Consider the following 21,089-nt stretch of genomic DNA (forward strand, 5'->3'; position numbering starts at 1 on the left):
AGTAGCAATATAATATCATATTATGGATTGCTCATATGAGCAATTGCAATCTTCCTCTGATCGCCTTTACAAAACAATAATAAGACAAGTTCTGTCAAATAGGCCGAACGCTCGGACGCTGAACTCAAAGTTCGTGAGAATGATTTTGTGCCCCATCTGTGAGAATAGGGGTGGCGTCGATACAACTGTGTGCTTTAAAAAAATATTTGATTTGATAAGTCAGACGTTGTGAGATTCACAACTCTCATAATTTGATACATGGATGAGAACAAACCTTCAAAGCGTTTCATATTCTGCATTTATGAAGAGTATTGGAAAACCAGAACTTCGCTGGATAGATGAAATATCACGAGACTTGCACGTGCTAGGGTTAATCGGGTGGAAGAGTATGATTAAGGCGGTCTACGTTCACCCAGAACTGTAGCTCGATAAAAGAAGTATGATAATAATAATTACTTCACCAAGTCTTAGTCTAACCATCAATAAAGTTTCCTGTATATAGGAACTGTATGCCATCTCAATTCAGGCCTTTTTCGAATCTGTCTGTATCAGTGATTAGTGATTCTGATTACCAAATGATAATTATTGCCAAAAATACTCAAAAAGGGCTGTAGAGAGAGACGAATATAATATTAAATTCTACAGGTTTCCTCTTATCTTCACCTGTACGAATTTTTTTATGTATTTTCGAGTCATCAGGAGACATGCGATATTTATAAATGATAATAAAAAACGACCTATTTAAATACATTTTTCGGTATATGTCATATTAAGTATTTTTAAGTGGTATATGAAAATTTCTGAATTTCTGCTCGTATAAGAAGAATATTTTCAACTTATCATTACAGAATTTTAAGAAGCTACGCCGATAAAATATATGCTAGTAAACGGTGGTAGTCAACAAGATTGTTTTAATAGAGATAATAGAGATGGTGTAGGTATAGCCAAACGACAAAGAGTAGAAAAAAATGTATGAAAACTTGTTTAGTTGTCTTGTTAATTAGATTGATTTATTTACTTAAGAGCATACTTCAGTGAAACGGCAAATAATTTTCAACAGTAGGTGCGACGAAATTTCTCACTAGTCGCCAATCGGAGACTTACAGTCGAGCTGTCTGCATGTCGATTTGTTTTGTCATAGAGTCGGGTGAAAATATTCTTAAATCGTGTAAAGATGACAAAATAACTTTACGTATGTACTTAAAAAAGAAAACATGTCAATGAATATACTACTATTATTAGTAATATAACAATAAACATAACATTAAATGGACGCATGTTGGATTTTTATGACAAATTATATTTCGTTCGGCACACGTCATTTGCGCAATCCGCTCATCGCCTAGCCACGATCTTTTTAGACCATGCCTCAACTGAAGTATAGCCTTAAGTGTTACCCCCGTTTCAGACGGGACACCGGTGTCGCGCTCGTATATAATAAGGATGCCTTTGTATTCGGATAAAGGGGCCTTTGTATTATGTTTATGAACGCCCAGAGTTAATGAGCCAACGCATAATTTCGCGATATAAATTAGAACATGAAACTGGCTGCGGTCATAAAAACATGTGTATCGGCGGCTTGAGAATGTAGCGGCCGACGGAAAAGTGTACCGGACACGCTTTGACTCATTAGATCGGGGCGTTCATAAACATAATACAAAGGCCCTTTTATTCGAATACAAAGGCCTCCTTATTATAAACGAGCGCGACACCGGTGTCCCGTCTGAAACGGGCCTTACCCTTATAATTTATTGTAAAAATGAACCGATATTAAACTACAACAGTTATATTATTCAAGTTGTACAGTACCAAATATAAAAATGAAACATAGAAACGATAATAAACCGAGCAACGGTAATAGAATAATAACCGAATAACACACACGCACAGCGAGATACCGTGATTACAATCTCTTGTTTAATTTACAGCAGGTAGGGGGAGTCCCGGAAATAATTTAAGGGACACAGTAGACATTATAACGATTTCGTATCGCATTATCGCGGTTTATCACAGTTTACCCCGTGCGGGGAATTCGGCATTGCATCAACAACAAACACAACGGCAGGAAATAATAACAGGGAGAACGAAATTGTATTACGGAAGCATCAAAAAATATGTTTAGTTCAATGATTGAAATTAGGTACTCGTTGGTTAACTCTAACAATGAGTAATAAAATTAACTTTTCTCCATAGGGATTATCTATGAGTAGGGATTCCAATCCCGGAATCCCGAACTATTTTCGATACCTATGAATCTCGGGATCGGTAAACATGGGATTGATTTTTTTATCAATTATAAAGTAAAAACGAAAATATAACAGAAAAAATACTTTTAATAACAAATAACTACATTAGAAATAAACTGAGTTTGAATGAAGTTGGATTTATTACCCATGTGTAAGTTGCCAATTTATTTTATTTTTTCAAAGATAAAAAGATAATGCTTCGCACTATTAACAAAGTAATTCCACCATTATCTCATACGTTTTCCGGCAGTTTCATATTTGGCTGACTAATTAGATTTATGAAGCAGAGAGGCCATACACCATGATTTGCTTTACTATTTTAAATCTCGCTAACTCATTCATCAAGTCTTTACTATCAGAAACAGCAATCTCGTATAATATAAACACAATATTGATTTTACGAAATTTTATAAATGAAAATCGTTAAGATTTATTTTTGACCGATTTTACCAATGTTATTTGTATATATAAAAATTTTATATTAACTATGGGAAAAAAAATGCCAATCACGGGATCCCGGGATTGTCAAATTGTAATCCCGAAATCCCAGGATCAAAATTTTGGCTCGGGATTGGATTCCCTATGTATGAGTGATAGGAAAGTTAGTTGAGTAATTAATAATTGAGCCATCGTTTACAACAGGATTCCATTATAATAATTTTGAAAGAGGGTTTTTATTTCTATATATTTTTTAATTATTAACGTTGAAAGCAAACACATATTACATCGATAGATCAATAAGAAAATTATATGAGACAAAAAATTCTTTATTTCGAAATCACTACATAAGCAACATAAACGATATAATGTAGATATATACTATGGTCATGGCCCCCACAAGGGGGGGGGGGGCTGACAGGTCCCTAGCCTGGGAGCCCGGGCTCAGGAAGGGCCCGGCGTGGCAAGTCGACCAAATAAGTAAGATAAACACACATCACAGATTTGCTCCAATTGTAAAAAAGTTAGTGTTAATATAGTTAATGTTGCAATAGTGTTATTATTTAAAATTATGTGGTTGGATAATGAAATTTTTAATTGTGTATCGATACCCGACAACTCCATAATTCAAATGGATGTAGGTAATAAAATATACAAAAAAACACTAAATATATTAATATAACTGTAGAGCGTCACACTGCCTTTATCCTTAGCGATAGGTAGGGGGGCCGCCAAAGATCCTAGCTTGGGGGCCCGCTTCAGGATGTGGGGCCATGACTATGGTGTACACTTGTGTACATGTAATGTAATTGCATTTTATTTATTTATTATATGTATATGAGAGTCGTGGCGATTCAAACTATCGTATCCATACTGGTTAAATGTATGAATGCGAATGCCACTCTAAATATTATGTCGAAAAGGGTTCAGTTTAGCCGACACACCGTACGCTTTACAACATTATCTCTTGAGAATGGTCCCTGCAACGAACCCGAAACGTCGTGAAAAGAAAGAAGAATAGCTTAAATCTAGATAGGTCAAAAAGGGCCAACAGTGAAATCATTAACCAATAGATTCGAACTATCACCTTGGTGAAAATTATGACAATAATTATGCTTGATTACAGAGTATTTAGTGATAATATAGCGGGCAATTACGAATAAATGGAACTTTCTATAAGTAGTCATAAATAAGGCAGGTGGTTAAATCTACGATCGACCCGCAACTGTTGTGGACACCTGTTAGGAAAAAAAATTAACTACGACTATGATAGTTGAAATTTGCATACGTGCATGTTCGTGGGGGGGTCTCACTCATATCACTCACTCAACGTTAAACATGTAACGATTTTTTAAAAAGGTTAAATGTGTGAATTTTAAAAATTAGATGTCCTATATTCCGTTCGAATTGTACAAAAAGCGAGCGATTCAGTTTAAAAAAAAGTCCGTTGTAAATTATGCAGATTCGGAATGAATTGTTTCCGGATTATAATCAAGTGAAAATTAATTGCGTCTAACGGGGTAAAAAATATTTCCGTGTTTCAACCAAACCGGTGGGGAAAAGTCCAAAAGTGACACGTTGTATTTTCAATTATTTAAATAGGCAGGTAGGTATGTAATGAATTTAAAATTGAAACGAAATTAATTGACAAAAACGCCAACTGATTATATTATGTAGATATACTATTATTATTGTCTTTCAAATGACATTTTTTGAAAATCATTTTTTTCACATTTCTATAGAATATAGTTTTCACTTTAGATTTTACTTTGAAATTGGCGTATACATAAGTACGTAAAATTCATTTTTCTAGGTGGTTCATGTTTTCGAAGCTCCATATCTAAACGGATACAGTAGAACATGGATTATCTGGATTGATTAGGGATGAAGATAGTCCGGATAACGATAAATCCGGATAAAAATATCTATTTCACTTCCGAAATTAACATTTCTCATATCTTTTAATAAACCACTTCTTTTACTCAACGAATAATTTCCAAGATTTGAGAATTTAACATTCCATATAAGTATTGAACATATTATATAACTTAAAACTTGAAAAAATCATATTTGAAAAAATGCAACGCCTGACGGGATTTGAACCCGTATATCCACTGGTATCGCGCCAATATGCTTTAACCAATTAAGCTACATGCCTTCTTCTTAATCACGATAATTTAAACTAGTAGGTCCTACATGCAATGCTTATCTAATTGCGTTATTATTGACTATCGGTTTTTGTCCTTTACATAAAGGAATATTAATTGCCTAAATTACTAACCGACGTCCGGCTCTCGTCAAATATTTAGATTTTTAGTAGGTATATATTTGAGATGTTTTCAGGTTATGTATGTTCAATTTCTAATATAAATTTTCGAATATTTCACTTATTCATATTATTCTTCTAATTTATAATCATGCGTAAGTGATTATTATTTTTATATCGAGTTAGGGATATTACTGTACTAGAATTAATATACCCAGAAAAATTCCTCTCAAAATCAAAGTCGATGGCTATTTTTTGACCCCCCCCCCCCTACTAAAGAACATTATTGGTATGGTATTGAAATAAAAGAAGATATCGATATTTTTTTTGCCATCACTATTTTATAACAAAAACAGTTTTATAAAAGTATTGGAAATAGTACATACCTTTATATATTTTTTCGCTTTCGTTAACAATCCTAATGTGGTGTGTTTGGAGGCCTCTGGTCCTAAGGGTACTATGTCTTTGAGAGTTTCCAAACAATCCCGAAGGTGGGCCCGTCTGTAACAAAAATAAATACACAGGTTCGTCAAAAAACCAATAAACTGAATAAACAATAACACAAATAAAGTTAAATGCAGTTAACACAAAGAAAAGTGTATGCTAATACAATTAATAATAATTGTATTCAGGTCATTTTTGGTTTCGGGAAGAAAAAAACGTTTTGTTATAAGTTATACAAAAAATGATAATATCAATTTGTAGTTAGTATTTTTTGACGAAAAACGTGGTAGAGTAGCAACTTATTAATTTTTACCCAGTTTAAAGCCAGTTAAACCCAGTTTTTTCATTAGACTATCTTTTTTAGATTCTAGATAAAGATACATGCGGCATTATTTATTGAATATATTATATAATTATGTAGGTACATATTTTTTGTCTCGTAGGTATAAAGAATACGGGGTTATCCAACTCGTGGTACAGTCATGTCATTTGATACAAATAATTCGCGCGTATCTTCTCATTCTATGTCCTTGCGTCTTTACCTTTACCAAAGCCTTCAGGGAGTGTGCTAAGAGTCAAAATGCGTTTGCGACCCTAACTTTTACCTAAATTAACCAATAATTAAACACATGTATCTCTGGGAGAATGGTAGTTCTATACAACAGGTTAAGATAGTGTAAAATATACGTGTGTAAGCAGTGAAAAGCGTATGATTGTGGGTGAATGATGGTTTTCAATTTATTATGGAACATATTCACATTACTCATCCTATATACTACGTTGTAAAGGCACCTTACTATATGAGTCGTATAGTATCAAAAGTAGAACTGTCGCATATATGTCGAAATTGAACTAAGTATGCCACATTATTCTTCGGATCATAATGTATGACTAGCAATATAATATTCGAATTAAAATCATATCTATGTGGTATAAAATCGTGAAAGAAAATAGGGCTTGGTATCAAAGTTAGAACTGTTCACGTCTTTGGAAACACAAGTAGAACTGTTCGGTTTCGACCAATCACAGAGTTGCCCTAAGTGACGTCACAATATGCCCGATCATACATATCGTTCAGTTGTGACTGTTGACATGCCGTGTTTAAAGTTGAGTTTTTTATGTTTTTTTTTACCAAAACATATAAATACTGATGGCTAGTCCCCTCATGGAGTACCAACCAACACCAGTAATAATAAACATAGGTCGCAAGAGAAGCAGAAATCCTGAAAAATGACAGGCAAAAATCGACAAAGTTGGCAGGTCAGTGCATGTAAAATCCATAGGCGTGCGTACCTACATCAAATGTTTTGAAAATATTACTTATTAAATATTTTAATTTTATTTTATTTATCCAAGTTTAAACTATTTCAAAAACATAGTGCTAATTCTTTTTCATCCTCGGAAGAATGAAACCTCAGTTGAAAATTTTCCTATAAGGATAAACCGCTCCTGATTCATTAAATTTAATAAAGTGGATTTTAGTATAATTGTTTTTATGAAATTTTATTTATATTATTAAAACCAGATTAAAACAATGTCCCCCCTCTCCACCAACAAGAATAGTTTCTATAATTATTTGGATTGTTTTTGTTCAATTTTTGTTTGTTTTCTTAAATCTTTTATTTATTTTCTGTGAACTGCTTATTTCATTCCTTTTTTCTTATCGATGACATATTAAGAAAAGAAATATGAAGCCTTCAAAACGTTAGGGGAATGTTTTAGTCCAGGTAGAGAATTTATATCGATCAGACTACGGGAAACTAAAGAATATTATACAAGAAAAATAATAACATTGATACGATTCGTCCATTTACAGTTGCAAAAAGTGAAAGAAGTTTTTGAATAAATTATTAACTAAGCATTATGGGCCACAATGGTAAACTTTACCTAGGTACTCTCCAATTCTATACAAATAACATTTGATGAAAATAACTCCCGGAATAATTTACGAGATTCGGGGGACGTGAACTTAGGTGAAATACAAGATGACATTCTAAATGAACTTATAGTATAGATTTTATTCCGTTATTATTCTTAATACCTAATACATTGGAAAATATGTCCTATTTTCTTTATTATAAAATATGTCATACAATAATATCTCTGTCTCCCTGTATGTTTATGGTTTCATGTTATTTTTTTAATACCCACAATATTTAATCAATTTAAAATTAAAGCATTATAAATTTTATGTAGGTACCTATTAAAATTGAAATCAATAAATAAAAAAATACATTATTTTTATTATAATGATGTACTGCACTGGTAAATTTGAACTACTTCTTAGTGACGTCATCCACAATTGTTTGGGATCAAATACAGAACGTTACACAACCTTGGTAACAAAGACAGAACTGTATATTATGTGAGTATCAAATGTAGCACTCTTCACTTTTAAAACATGTATATTTAATTATTTACAACAATCAGAATTCTGACATACGTAAATTCTGTTGTGTATTTCTAATTTCTAAAAGTAGAAAAATAATTTATGCTTTTATAAAACTCAAAAATCCAACAAAGCGTATTTCGTCATTTTCTCGAAACGATGAATAGTGCACAGTTCTACATATGATTCTATACGACTCATATTATACACACTTAAAGAGTGCCGCTATTTCTCACGACAACCGATGTCCCAAAACAAATATATTTTTGGAAAATTATGATGTGACACCTAATTAGTTCTAAATTCAGTATATTACACTGTTCCCTCCCGAGCGGGGAATATGGTCTTCCACATGTGTAGTAGAGGTAATATTAATAGACTTAAGGCGAAGTCTTCATTGAGCCTTTTTAAAGAGCCACCTAGCGGAAAAATACGAAGCTTGCAATTTGAGACATTTTTTTGATAATTTACAATTTCAACTGTATTAATGAATAAATATGTATCTGAAAACATTAAAAATAAAAATATTTTTTATTTTAAGTCAAAGACAAACTTACAATTGTAAAAAATGTAATAAAATGTGAATTTGTTCTATCGATCCGCACCCTATTATTACATATATTTTATGGTCATATTTATTCATAATATTTAGTTTATTAAGTTTTCTAAGCATCACCTAAGCGATTTTTGACAAATTCATAGTTTTAATATTTTTTATATATATTTTAAAAAACATCGATTTTTATAAAAAATATAAATGTGTATAACTTGAAATCCTTTTTATTTATATCAAATCAATTATTTTTATAAATATAAATAAAATATTTATATTAATATAAATAAAAAGGATTTCAAGTTATACACATTTATATTTTTTATAAAAATCGATGTTTTTTAAAATAGATATAAAAAATATTAAAACTATGAATTTGACAAAAATCGCTTAGGTGATGCTTAGAAAACTTAATAAACTAAATTTTAATAATAAATATGACCATAAAATACATGTAATAATAGGGTGCGGATCGATAGAACAAATTCACATTTTATTACATTTTTTACAATTGTAAGTTTGTCTTTGACTTAAAATAAAAAATATTTTTATTTTTATTGTTTTCAGATACATATTTATTCATTAATACAGTTGAAATTGTAAAATATCAAAAAAATGTCTCAAATTGCAAGCTTCATATTTTTCCGCTAGGTGCCTCTTTAAAAAAGGCTCAGTGAAGACTTCGCCTTAACGAGAAATGGTTAATAGCCATTCGTCCAGCACACGTTGAGAAAAACAACATGCATATTTTTGCGACCGAGGGCTTCAGAGACGACCGCTTTACCGACCAGCAGAATGGAATAATAATTATACTAATGCATCACCCACGGTGGCCGCGCGGCTTAAGCGTTGGACTATAAAGCCGTGTGTCCCAGGTTCGAATCCTGGGTCTGGCAAGTACACATATTGTTTTTCAATTTGTGTGTGTCAGGGTATGGACCTAATAGGTTGAGCAAAAAACAAAATCTGTCAACACAAACCTCTACTCTGTGGAGGCCCATATGATCCAATTAGGATCGGACATGATAACTATCTTAGAAATAGAGAACATCAGTTGTTTATTCTCCCAAGGTGCAGAACCAACCTGCCACTGGTAATGCCAATTGGGAGGGCGATAACTATGTTCAACGAAATTGCTTCGGGTGTTGATATATTCCACCTACGTGAGGATGAGTATAGGTGGACGTTATTTTATAAATTTTTTAAATAGGGTCTGTTTAACTCATCCGGTGTATTTCCATGTACCTATATAATTAATATTTTTGTATGTACATATTTCTACTGTTTAATAACATACTATCTAGCTCTTTTTTTTATGTCATGTTGTGAACGTCTTAAACTTATAATTGTAATGTCCACAATATGTAAAAATAAATAAATTGAATTGAATAAATTGAATTGAATTGAATTGAAAAGAATCCAACAAAATTAAAATTTATATAATTAATTATTATTAATAATTAGCAATAAATTACAATAGTAACAGAACATTATTTTTATAACTATTTAGACACCGTCTCCTCTTCTTAAATACCTCGATTCTTAATTACCATGATAATAATGGCTTATACATGAATAGTGTTGAAATAAATTAAAATTGTACACACTTAGGTAAAATGTTTATGTTTGCATCATGCAGGCACTGATAGATTCAGGTTGGCAGTGTCCGGCCGGTTAACAATAACAAGGCATTTAATCACTATCAGTCTGATCGGCGATCAGCTGGACAGATAGCTCGAAGTGGAATAACAATAATGATAGAGCCGAGGTGTAGGTGAAACGATGCGCTCTGATCAGCGGCCATGACATTCGCCAGGATCGTAATCAGATATTTTGTATGGTGATAAAATTAAGCATTAATACGGAAGTACCATAAATAATTTGTGTTACTGTCGCGTAGATTCATATTTCTGTTTTGCTGTGCATTCTCAGATACGTCATCGTCCAGTTTTAAGAGTTATCTTATTCTTAGCATTCACACTTTAGATAGTCGTGCGCTCCGCCAAGAAGTGGTAGTAGAGATGGACAGACCAAATCACTCGAAGGCCAGACCATCGCTGGACATATGACATCATCCAGTGGTATACAATATATACAAAAAGACTTAAAGGGCGAACAAGAGCCCGCCGGATCGAGAGTGGCTGAGATGATTATAAATCACACACAATATTTAATAAACAAAGATTTATCTAACGTATGAAAACTTGATATTTTCTCATTTCGAGTTTAATAATAAACAGTATTTTATTTTATCATGTCAAGTTTAAAATTTTCAGGGTGGAGCCAAAATTAATATTTAAATCGACAATCATTAATATGCGGAGTTCTCAATTAACATTGTCCATTGAATATGCCCAGCGAAGGATTGACAACAAATCTATTTTAATCTGTAATATTTCAAACAACTTTACATATTATTATAAAAAAATGAACTTAGTGCAATCTGCTAGTCTTCAGTTCACAAGGTACCTACTTGTTAATTCAACAATGTCGATCTATGTTATTTTGAGAGTTTTTTTTTTATTTTTAAATCTCAAATGTATTTTAACAAAGTTTCAATCTAAGATTTTTGTTATTTAAGTTTGACAAATAATACACAATTACTTGATCTACAACTGATCTAGCTAATATTTACCTATAAACCTTATGTTTCTTAGCCTGATCGGGAGTATTAGGCTGGTGTGTCGACAATTTTGGCATATATTATAATTTGCTGTAATGAATCGCCATTTTCTGAGGATTAATTAATTAATAAATAAATACACACGAAAATGCTGTTGACATCCCAATTCGGCCCTGTCCAGCGTTGAACGGTGGGCAGTCAGCAGTGTATAATGACTATTAGCGCCCGATTCATTTATATACGGATAAAACAAAACACAATAAGTAAAACAAAACAATGTGATGCATAATTGCGGGTTGATTAATGCATATTTCGGTGCGGCAAGATTTTTCAAATACTAAAAATGCAGTGTAGTTTCCATAGAAATCGTATACATTCAACATACTATGTATAAAAGATTGCATCGATTATGTTCTCAGAATGAAACTCTAGTCGATATGAGAATTATACTTTTCCATTTGAATCGTTTTTAGTGCCTCAGGAAACCTTTTGGTATTTTTAATTACTATCCATCACTTACGTATATTATAATATCCGACCATGTCCGATCCTAATAGGATCATATGGGCCTCCACAGAGTAGAGGTTTGTATTAACAGATTTTGGTTTTTTTTAACGAGAAATGGATGTGACCCACTCGCTCAACCTATTAGGTCCATACCCTGACTCACACACAAATTGAAAAACAATATGTGTACTTGCCAGACCCAGGATTCGAACCTGGGACCCACGGCGTTATAGTCCAACGGTTAAGCAGCGCGGCACCGTGGGTGCATATATTTTATTCGATAATAAATACACAACTGGCGCAGACTAGTTACTTACTGCTTATAATATAGAATATTCGGGGGATGGGACAACTGGACGCTAGGACAAATTGGGCGCCGCACTATCGAATGAAATAATTAATATACGTTCGTTACGATTTTATACAGAAAGTCGACGAGGAATTTTAATCAGTTTCTATCTACTACTTAGTAGTTTAAATTCATTTTGTTGTTAACATAATGGTTTTATTGCAAATTGAGAATTATGATGCCTGAAGCTTTATTATAAAAATAAAGTAACTCTCTTCTCGTTGGAACTTAAGCATTATGCATATGCACATTTAAATCATTATTTACTTGTGCATATTTAAGTTCTCACCAAGTATTAAATAAATTTGAATATAAATAATAATACAACATATATATTTATAAAATACCTATAATTCGCGAACGTCTATTTATTTTAGAATTTCATTCGATTGCGTGGCGCCCAATCGTCCTAGACTAGCGATGGAAAATACGTGGCAGGCCAAAAAAAATAGTTATAAATATTACAAACATGGAAAGCATGCCGATACTTTTTATATCTGTAAAAAACCAACAATCTCGTTGTTGACCATTTTTTCTTCCACATACCCATGTGAAAGTATTTTTTCAATATTGACATCATGTACATTCAGACTAGAAAAATGTTGATAAAGGAAGGTACAGCAGCATGAATTAATTTGCAATCAACGACATATTATCAGCCTGATATAAAAAGTCTCGCAAATAACATGAAACAAAAAACCTCAAACAAAAATTAGTGTGTTATTAAATGTTTTTATATTTCCTTATCTGTAATTATTTTATGTGTATCTATATATTCAATAAAAAACAGAGTTACCAATGTACCTAATTGTTTTTATATATTTAATAAATAATATGATTTAGATTATAATTACGTGTACTGTACACCTAAAAAGAAATGGCACGCGCCACGAATTAAAAAAACTGCTTATTTTGGCACGCTGATCAAATTGCCATCCCTGTCCTAGACCCTAGACTCGTATTGAAATAAGAAATAATATTATATATTCGATTGCTTGTACGTAACAATTTTCCCATGCATTATTCTAGTTTATTTTATAAAAATATAGTCAAAAATCTCCTGGACTCCTGCTATACGGTATGATAGGTTATTAATTAGTAAACATTTTTAAGATTCAATAGCAGCACGTATTGCAAGGTCAACACAATCTAAGCCTTTTCGTCGTTCGACACATTACAATCGCATCATCCACTATCATTATAATACTATTATCAGCGGCTTTACGAATTTCAGTGACGGTGGGTGGGTAGGTACGCGACAGTCGTCACGTACACTAATCTTTGTCTATGTAGCCGAGCGATCGCGCGGGCAATCACGCGTTGCTAATGGATTCAAAAAATAACCGCATTGTCTGAGAACAGCAATGCATAAAATTATTGCAATCAGAATCAGAATTTCGATTGCTAATCGCGCGAACGTCCGTGTGGAGAACCTACACATTCACTGTCGACCGTGTAATATCGTAATGACTTAAGAGTGCTCCATAGGAATAGAGTCGTGACAATGTAAAAAGTGTGCAGGTAAATTCAGTCGTAATACAAAATACAATATGCTTTCATTGAGATTTTTAAGGGAAGCATTAACCATTCCTATTTTAATTTTCTTAATCAGCTTGCGTGAAAGTTTTTAAATGAACTACGAGGAAGCCCGCGTGATCTCGTCGTATCACTTGATTTCAATTGCTTCACGCATGGCCTGCCCGCATGGGTGAAAAATATATACATAGATATAAAATGTGAATCCCGCACTTTAAGTCAAGCCGTAGTTTCCCCTTACCGTTGCGTAGTAGGCTCTTTGCACAGTAGAATGGTTTGGTTGGATATGTCACGCAGAATAAAGAAATAAGAATCGATGGCATCAACTGACCGGTTTTATGAAATTACGAGAAAATCTCTGAATTTAATTACACATAATGTATATTCAATACGGAATAGTAAATTACCATTGTTTTCACATAAATACTTGTTAACCATTCGCCCAACCCATTGGTTCCTCAGTCTGTATCAAGTACACATTAAAAAAAACTTCATGCATTTCAAATATTGTGTATCTCATTTCATTATAAAATGAGTTTAGAATAGTGGATAATATTCCATATATTTCCGTGCGACGAATTACGTGTATATACCTACATAGTATTCTGAGCAGTTAATAGTTTTCTCAGATGCCAATCCAGTAGGCACAGACTTACAAACTTATCTACAGAATGGATGGGGGAGCCACCGTTGAAAACTACCTAATCAAGACTCGCAGCTGGACAGAATCTGACATTCGAATGACGTTTTCAAAATGGCGTCCAAATGGTAATTCGTAGTTCCATTTTTGACCGTTCGTTAGATAAGTTTGTAGGACTGTACCTATGAATTTACAAATAATTGACAAATGTGGGTATTTCAAAGTGAAAGAAGGTTTATCCTGTAACTTAAAGGACAATTGGTCACGATACTTTTATAATCATATTATCATATTAATCTTTCAGATTCTGTAATCCTACATTATCACACTAAGGTAATTATTTTAAGTCTATGCTACCATGTCTTTTTTCGTTAAAATTAATGTAAAAAAAACAATTCCGAAATTCCGGGGACATTTTTAATCGCATGAATCGAACGGAATCTCGGAATTATAAACCCTATTTTTGATTACAAGCATCACGAATAAGAAAAAAAAATATCATACCGTTCCAGTTATAGAATAACATTTATATTCGTTTAGATAGGTAGGTACGCGACTGAACGATGGCTCCGTTTTATGGAGGCCATCACTCCGAAATGACAGTTGGTTGAAAGGCTACCAAAGAGTGTCATTGAACCGACAGAAAATTAATATTTCCTTAAAAATTTGAGACAAAGAGAAAATACAAAAGATAACGGCGGATCTGTAATCGGAACACGAAAGACAGACTCGTGCACAAGTCGAGCGGGAAATGCGCAAACGTCGAACGGAGACGGAAAAAACACCGGAAAAACAGTTAGAAATATATAATATTATTTTATATCGAAAACTCACTTACACACACACACATATAATATATTATATATTACGATACACTGGAGAAATATTTTAAAATGAAATTATGTATGTTCAACAAGGAAAGTTGCATTTTAAAATATTTATTCATTAAATTTTAGAACTATTCCATTTGAGTTTCTTGAAAAGTACAAAACTTAACTGAGTAAATGGATTAGTAAAAGACTTAAATCCATTAGAATTTAAATTCAAATTTCATCAAGTACCCTCGGTCGATAGTATTATTATTATTCAACATACATAATTTTGAAAAACACTTCTGAGAAAATATATTATAACCAATAGAAAAAATCTTTTTGAAAAAAGTAAGACACCCACACCCTGGCAGGAATCGAACCTGCATCTCTTGGGTTTACGCCCCGTGCGCATTGTCCACAATCCTACTAGGTGACATACTAATTACGACAAATTTTAACTATTGGCCTTTTATAATACCTGCTCATCAGCGCTCTTCCAAATCAAGCTACTATTGGCAATCGGTTTTTGTTTATTAAATCAAAGTAGGTAGGTACCTACTACTTTAATTACTAACCGACGCCACGGATCTCTCCAATATTTTATGTCGTAACTTACTCGAACTTGCTAATGATTTTTAATTAATTATTTATTTTATTCAACGAATAATTCACAAGATTTAAGAATGTACCTTTCTAATAATTATTGAACATACATATAATTTTGAAAAACACTTCTTGACATGCCAATTACGACAATTGATTTGGAAGAGCGCTGATGAGCAGGTATTATAAAAAGGCCAATAGTTAAAATCCATGGTTTTAATTATAGTGAAACAAACCCTCCGACATAAATCCATCATATTATTTAGGTTAAGTGGGTGTCGAATCTCACATCTTTTCACTGTCTGGGCTGCTCTATCCTCTGAGCTACATAGAGATAATTTAATATATTTCCATATTACAGGAAAATAGTGAATGTACATAGCAAAGTACCTACCTAATGGAGTTTGTATCTGATGTGGTTAGTAGTTGGAATAATTTAATATTGGTTGTAAAGTTAAATGTAAAATGGTACCTACGTTAATGTAATGGAGACGTTTATTTTGTAATGGTATTAATATAAAATTAGTACGCCGTCATGTAACTCGTGTAATTTCGGTATGTAGATGTAGATTGTAGATAGAAGAAACGTTTAAATAAGCATTATCCGCTCACATAATGTGTGTCTGTTGACTGAACCGGTAAAAAAAACCTCAGGGAAAGGTAGTTACGACGTTAAACGTCTTTATCCATTTACTAGACTCACGTCTGCTTGGCTCCACAAAATCAAATACATTATAGAATGTCCGAACTTTTTATTCGACCTTTGTCCGGTTTAATGTTGTGGGGTACCACCCGGGATAGGCTCTTATCACCTTCTTATGTAGGGCTTTGGTGTGTGCTAAATACATGTTATTATATTATGCAATATTGTATTATCACAATTCTTCGCGAAAAGTAAGGACGTCACATACTAGGGTGTCCTTGCAAAACTGCGGTTATTGAAGCTCTGATTGGAACTAGCGTAATGATTCAACATCCTCGAAACAAGTATTGTATCTATTATACTTTTGCGCCTTTTTCTAAACCATAAATTCCACAACATACCCACCTAGCAAACATATTATCAATGTACCTCTTTCCTAAGAATCACATCATTGACATTGACGACACATAATAACATTAGTGGTTTATTTTTTTGTGCACAAGTATCTACGCATTTGTTATGTAAATATTATAAGCACCTTTGCTGTTAGTTTCAGTATTTTGTTATGCTGTTAGGCATGGCCCCCACATCCTAAAGCAGGCCCCCAGGCCTGGATCTTGGGCGGCCCCCCTTACCTACTGCTAAGGTTAAGAGCCATGCGATGTTCGACAATAGCGTTTTCCAAATTCTACACATGAATATCATCTAAGTATATCAATCATTATATCAAACTAAATTGTATCGTACAACCATATATTATTTAAAAATATATAAGTAGGTATATTATTGAAATTGGAAATATACCTCATATAAATAATTCGTGATATGTGTCTATCTCATTTAGCTGGTCGACCCGCCACGCCGGGCCGCTCTAAGCCCGGGCCCCCAGGCTAGGGTCCTATCAGCTTTCTTCCCTTTGCGGGGGCCATGCTTTTGGGCGTTGTTTAACAATCGAATATGTGATTGTGACAAAATATACATACGCGCCTTTTTAAGATTTTTTTTATTATTTAATATTTTATGACTGGTTTAAACTGTTTCAAGGCTCCCTTTAAAACTTTCTGACAAATCGATTGCGTCATATGCGCTACCCATTACCGTTCACATTCATCCATAGAAAGGTAAGCCCGGGTTGTAAACTCCAGCATCGTACGATTCGTACTTATGCCGTATAGGAATGCTTAGTAACAACAGTGATAAGATTATAGTATTTTTTCGGTGGTTCACTTGGAAGCCGTGATATAAAATACGTGTCCGTTAGATTTCAAAAATTATAACATGTTTGAAATTCAGCGAAACAGTTTGTCAGTGTTATAATAGAACCGCGGTTAGAAGATTAACCACCTGACAAAAATACAGACTTCCCAAAACACGCATTATTTTCCGTCAGTGGTCCAGGGGGCGAGGGGTGAAGCATAATGCCTGTCTAATCCACAATGAAACACAAAATAACATAATGTATGTATAATAAAACTCTGGCTAAGGAAATGTTTTAGAATGATAAAAGGGCCTGTGAATATGATTGTAATATTTCATGATGATGTTCACACAATGCGATTATCACATCAAAGTAGAACTAATATCAAAGGCTATTTAACCAACTTGCTGAATAAAGTATTAGATATAAATAAACTTAAGTCTTTGTTTCATATATATAATATATATATATATTCTGGATATATCAGTAAATATCAAATCAAGCAATAGGTATTTGCCCAGGCACCACCCATGATATTGTATTAATTAATTGAATGTAGGACCAAACTTAATGCCGACATTCGAGGACAGGTCATAATTATGGCCCGTTATGGAGTGGTGACAAATCGATGAGGAAGGTGTTCGATAGCCAAATCCTCAGTTACGAGGGGGCCTCATGAAGAGGAAGTGATATTTTATTCACTGATCCGAAAAACACCCGTTGTGTGCGAGCCTACCGACCTACCGATAGAGAATGCCACAGGACAAAATCGCCGAACCCTCACATGCGTTTCTTTAAACTTATCACCATGTTAATAAAAGTACTTGTTCGCCACATATCGTATAAAAAAATACATTCGGTTTACATACCCAGGACCTCCCTGGATCCACCAATGCCAACCATTGTATAAGAATGTATTCCAACAGTTAAGTGATTTATTTTGCAGCAGCAGTCTAAATTGTCAAAAATCACCTTAATAAATCAGTCCACAACTTACGAGAGTAGATTATTTTCAATTTCGTAGTTTCCCTAAGAAAACCAAAAAACATATTATTTTGTATTCCAGAAAGATAGGCACTATGGGCTAACAGCAAAATACACGGATACTTTGTTCGTGGCATTAAAAAAAATGATTTGTTCATGTCAGTCCTAATAGCTCATTTCAGGATAATTCTCTGTTTGATTAGTTGTTTGAAGAATATTGTTGGCGATACCCGTACAAAACAAATAAAATATATTATATTAAATAATTATTACCAGCTTAAAATATTATTAAAGTTTCTATCATAGATAAGGATTCATTTATTTAAAATACATTTTTATCCAGTCAATTTATAAAGATTAAACGAACAAGTTTGGTAATAACCGGTCCCGAAGAAATTAATAAAATTCTAATAGGTAGATTATTTTTAACATAAAAAGATTTTATTACAATTAAATTGTAAAGGCCCAGTTTTAATTTGTCCTAAGTGCGATTTATAAATTTTGAGTAAATCAAGTTTGTACGAAAGGTAGAGTATAATATCCAGTGGCAAAGACTCAAGGCGATTGGTACAATGTGTCAACGTATATTAGAATGGGACACATACCACCTACACACACTAATTGTATGTGATGATTGGTGCGTATTCAAAATGTAATTTTCTTTTATTATATGAAGGGTACATGGCGAAAACAGGATCGTCGCATTTTATTATTTTTTTAGATTTAAATGCCAATTTGTTCAACAGAGGAAGTGCTCAAGAATGGTATCATTAAAAGTAGGTACCAAAATCGATTTCATTGCTTCATATAATGAAGAGTAGGTAAGGCAAACATCAGCTCATCGTGTATAAAACGGGTTTGGGTCGAAATCCCAAAGGCCGGAATCTCGAAGGCCGAAATCCCGAAAAATAAAAAATACAAATAATTGAGCGATTTTAACACTTATCTTGGATTGCGCAAATTTTACAAGAGACAAAAAACCATTTTTTGTGGAAAAATGGGTTTTTGTCTCACTTGTAAAATTTGCACAATTCAAGGTAAGTGTTAAAATTGCGCATTATTACTGTTTGTATTTTTTTTATTTTTCGGGATTTCGTTCTTCGGGATTACGGCCATTCGGGATTTCATCCGGCACCCGTATAAAACTGCACAAAAACTTAGAATATGTTTTTATTACCTTTTTCACTGTTATCATATTTCAAAATAAATGAGAAATTAATACGTAAATTCTTTTACTTAGTATTAAACCCATTTTCTAACCAATAACGATTTCATTCTTCTTTTTGCTCTCCTACAAAATTATCATTTAATCGATGAGGCTGTTTTTGCCGTACACCCTCATAAGTTAAGTGACGGGATGAAGAATTTTCAATGTTGAAATATGGCTATAATTTAGATTGCTGTTCCAAAATGACTATATTAATACCGCTCATTATTTTTTTCATATGGACAGCACGCGCCTTCTAAATAAAAGAATCCCTGTCACTCGCCGGTCTTCCCAGGTCATGCACGACATCCCGTGGCTCCTCCGCATAGGTACACATTGTTAAAAATTATATCAGAACGACATTTTAAATCTATAACTGATTATTCATCATCAAATAGCAGTATTACTAATTAAATGCATTTCCAACATGAATTGATAGTTAAGTTAACACCATAAAATAATTAACAGTATATTTCATTCATTATAAATCGTCTCAAATCAAAAAAGCCTTCTAATTAAAATTAATTGTATTAATAATATTATACCATCTTATAAGTACTGTTTGTTGTAATACTTCAACAATATAAAATATATTACATAAACTATTTATTTTTATTTAACGAATCGTTAAGTGATAAAAAACTACTAGGTAGTTAATTTCGTCGTAAGTAGATAGGACGCACATGGTTCAAGTGGTAAAGTACATTGGCATAAATCCAGTGGATGCGGGTTCGAGTCCCGCTGGGCGTCATATTTTTTCTAAAAGTTTTATAGCTATGTCTAAGGTATTTTCAATTTGTATATATTATATGATAAATTAAATGTCTTTCTTTCTAGCTACGCGCCAAACCATAAGCCATCTACGTTTATCCGCATAATGAGTTCCATTCGAAGGTTGGTAAGTAGTCTTAAATGATAGTAAAAACACGAATCGGAAATCGATTTATGTGCTATATTATTCACTAAGGGAGGGTGAAATGTCAAAATAAAAAATAAGTGACGTAAGGGAAATCAAGTATCACGTGAGCGATAGCTTTCATAATTGGTGTAATCAAAAAAGGGTGTTCGACACGCTCTCGATTGTAATTGGGTGGGTGGCAAGTTGAAGGGTCGATTGATTGGTCAGGTGAATTATTTTCGTTCGTGACGTAACACACCCGGGAAATTAATATGCGATACATTGTGGTTGCCTTTCATATCATAATATTACAATCATTTATTACCGTGTGATTAGGGTTTGAACTTCCAATACAATTTAATTCAACCACTGTTTATCCACGGACAAATTCAAACATAACATCTGCCAACATTATTCGGAAATCGTTGATTACTATTTCTCAAATTAAAATTTTAAATACTGGGTGTTACGCCTACCCTTGCCTACGTATTGTAGAGATATATCGTAATAAATGAATAAAAAATATCGCTGTACCTTTTTGGAATTGCCACCTGTATTTTCCAGAAAAAATGGAAGCTCTAAAGTCTAAAACAATCGTATCATGAAGGGTATGTAAATATGGAGTACCTAATCCTTTACTCGTCCAATCTACCATCGCCACGTTCGGTGCCCTGGTTTGTGTAAAGATTGTAAAAGATTTGACGCCCTCATGGGAAGAAGCGATTCGCAGCTCTACGATTAATGTGATGTTTT

At 33.1% G+C, this 21,089-nt stretch overlaps 1 protein-coding gene across 2 annotated transcripts in view; it reads right to left on the reverse strand.

Annotated features, from left to right (window-relative positions):
- The window catches only part of LOC147075650 (uncharacterized), a 413,567-nt gene that overhangs the window by 25,196 nt on the left and 367,282 nt on the right, over positions 1-21,089 (reverse strand). For both annotated transcript variants that reach the window (XM_085941985.1, XM_085941984.1), the window contains exon 4: positions 5,337-5,451. In XM_085941985.1, the coding sequence (XP_085798111.1) occupies positions 5,337-5,451 (115 nt within the window). The remainder of the gene's footprint in view (positions 1-5,336; positions 5,452-21,089) is intronic.

The sequence above is a fragment of the Rhyacophila brunnea genome, unplaced genomic scaffold (genome assembly GCF_057557595.1).
Source record: "Rhyacophila brunnea isolate RB1 unplaced genomic scaffold, BYU_Rbru_1.0 scaffold_14, whole genome shotgun sequence".
Lineage (NCBI taxonomy): Eukaryota > Metazoa > Arthropoda > Insecta > Trichoptera > Rhyacophilidae > Rhyacophila > Rhyacophila brunnea.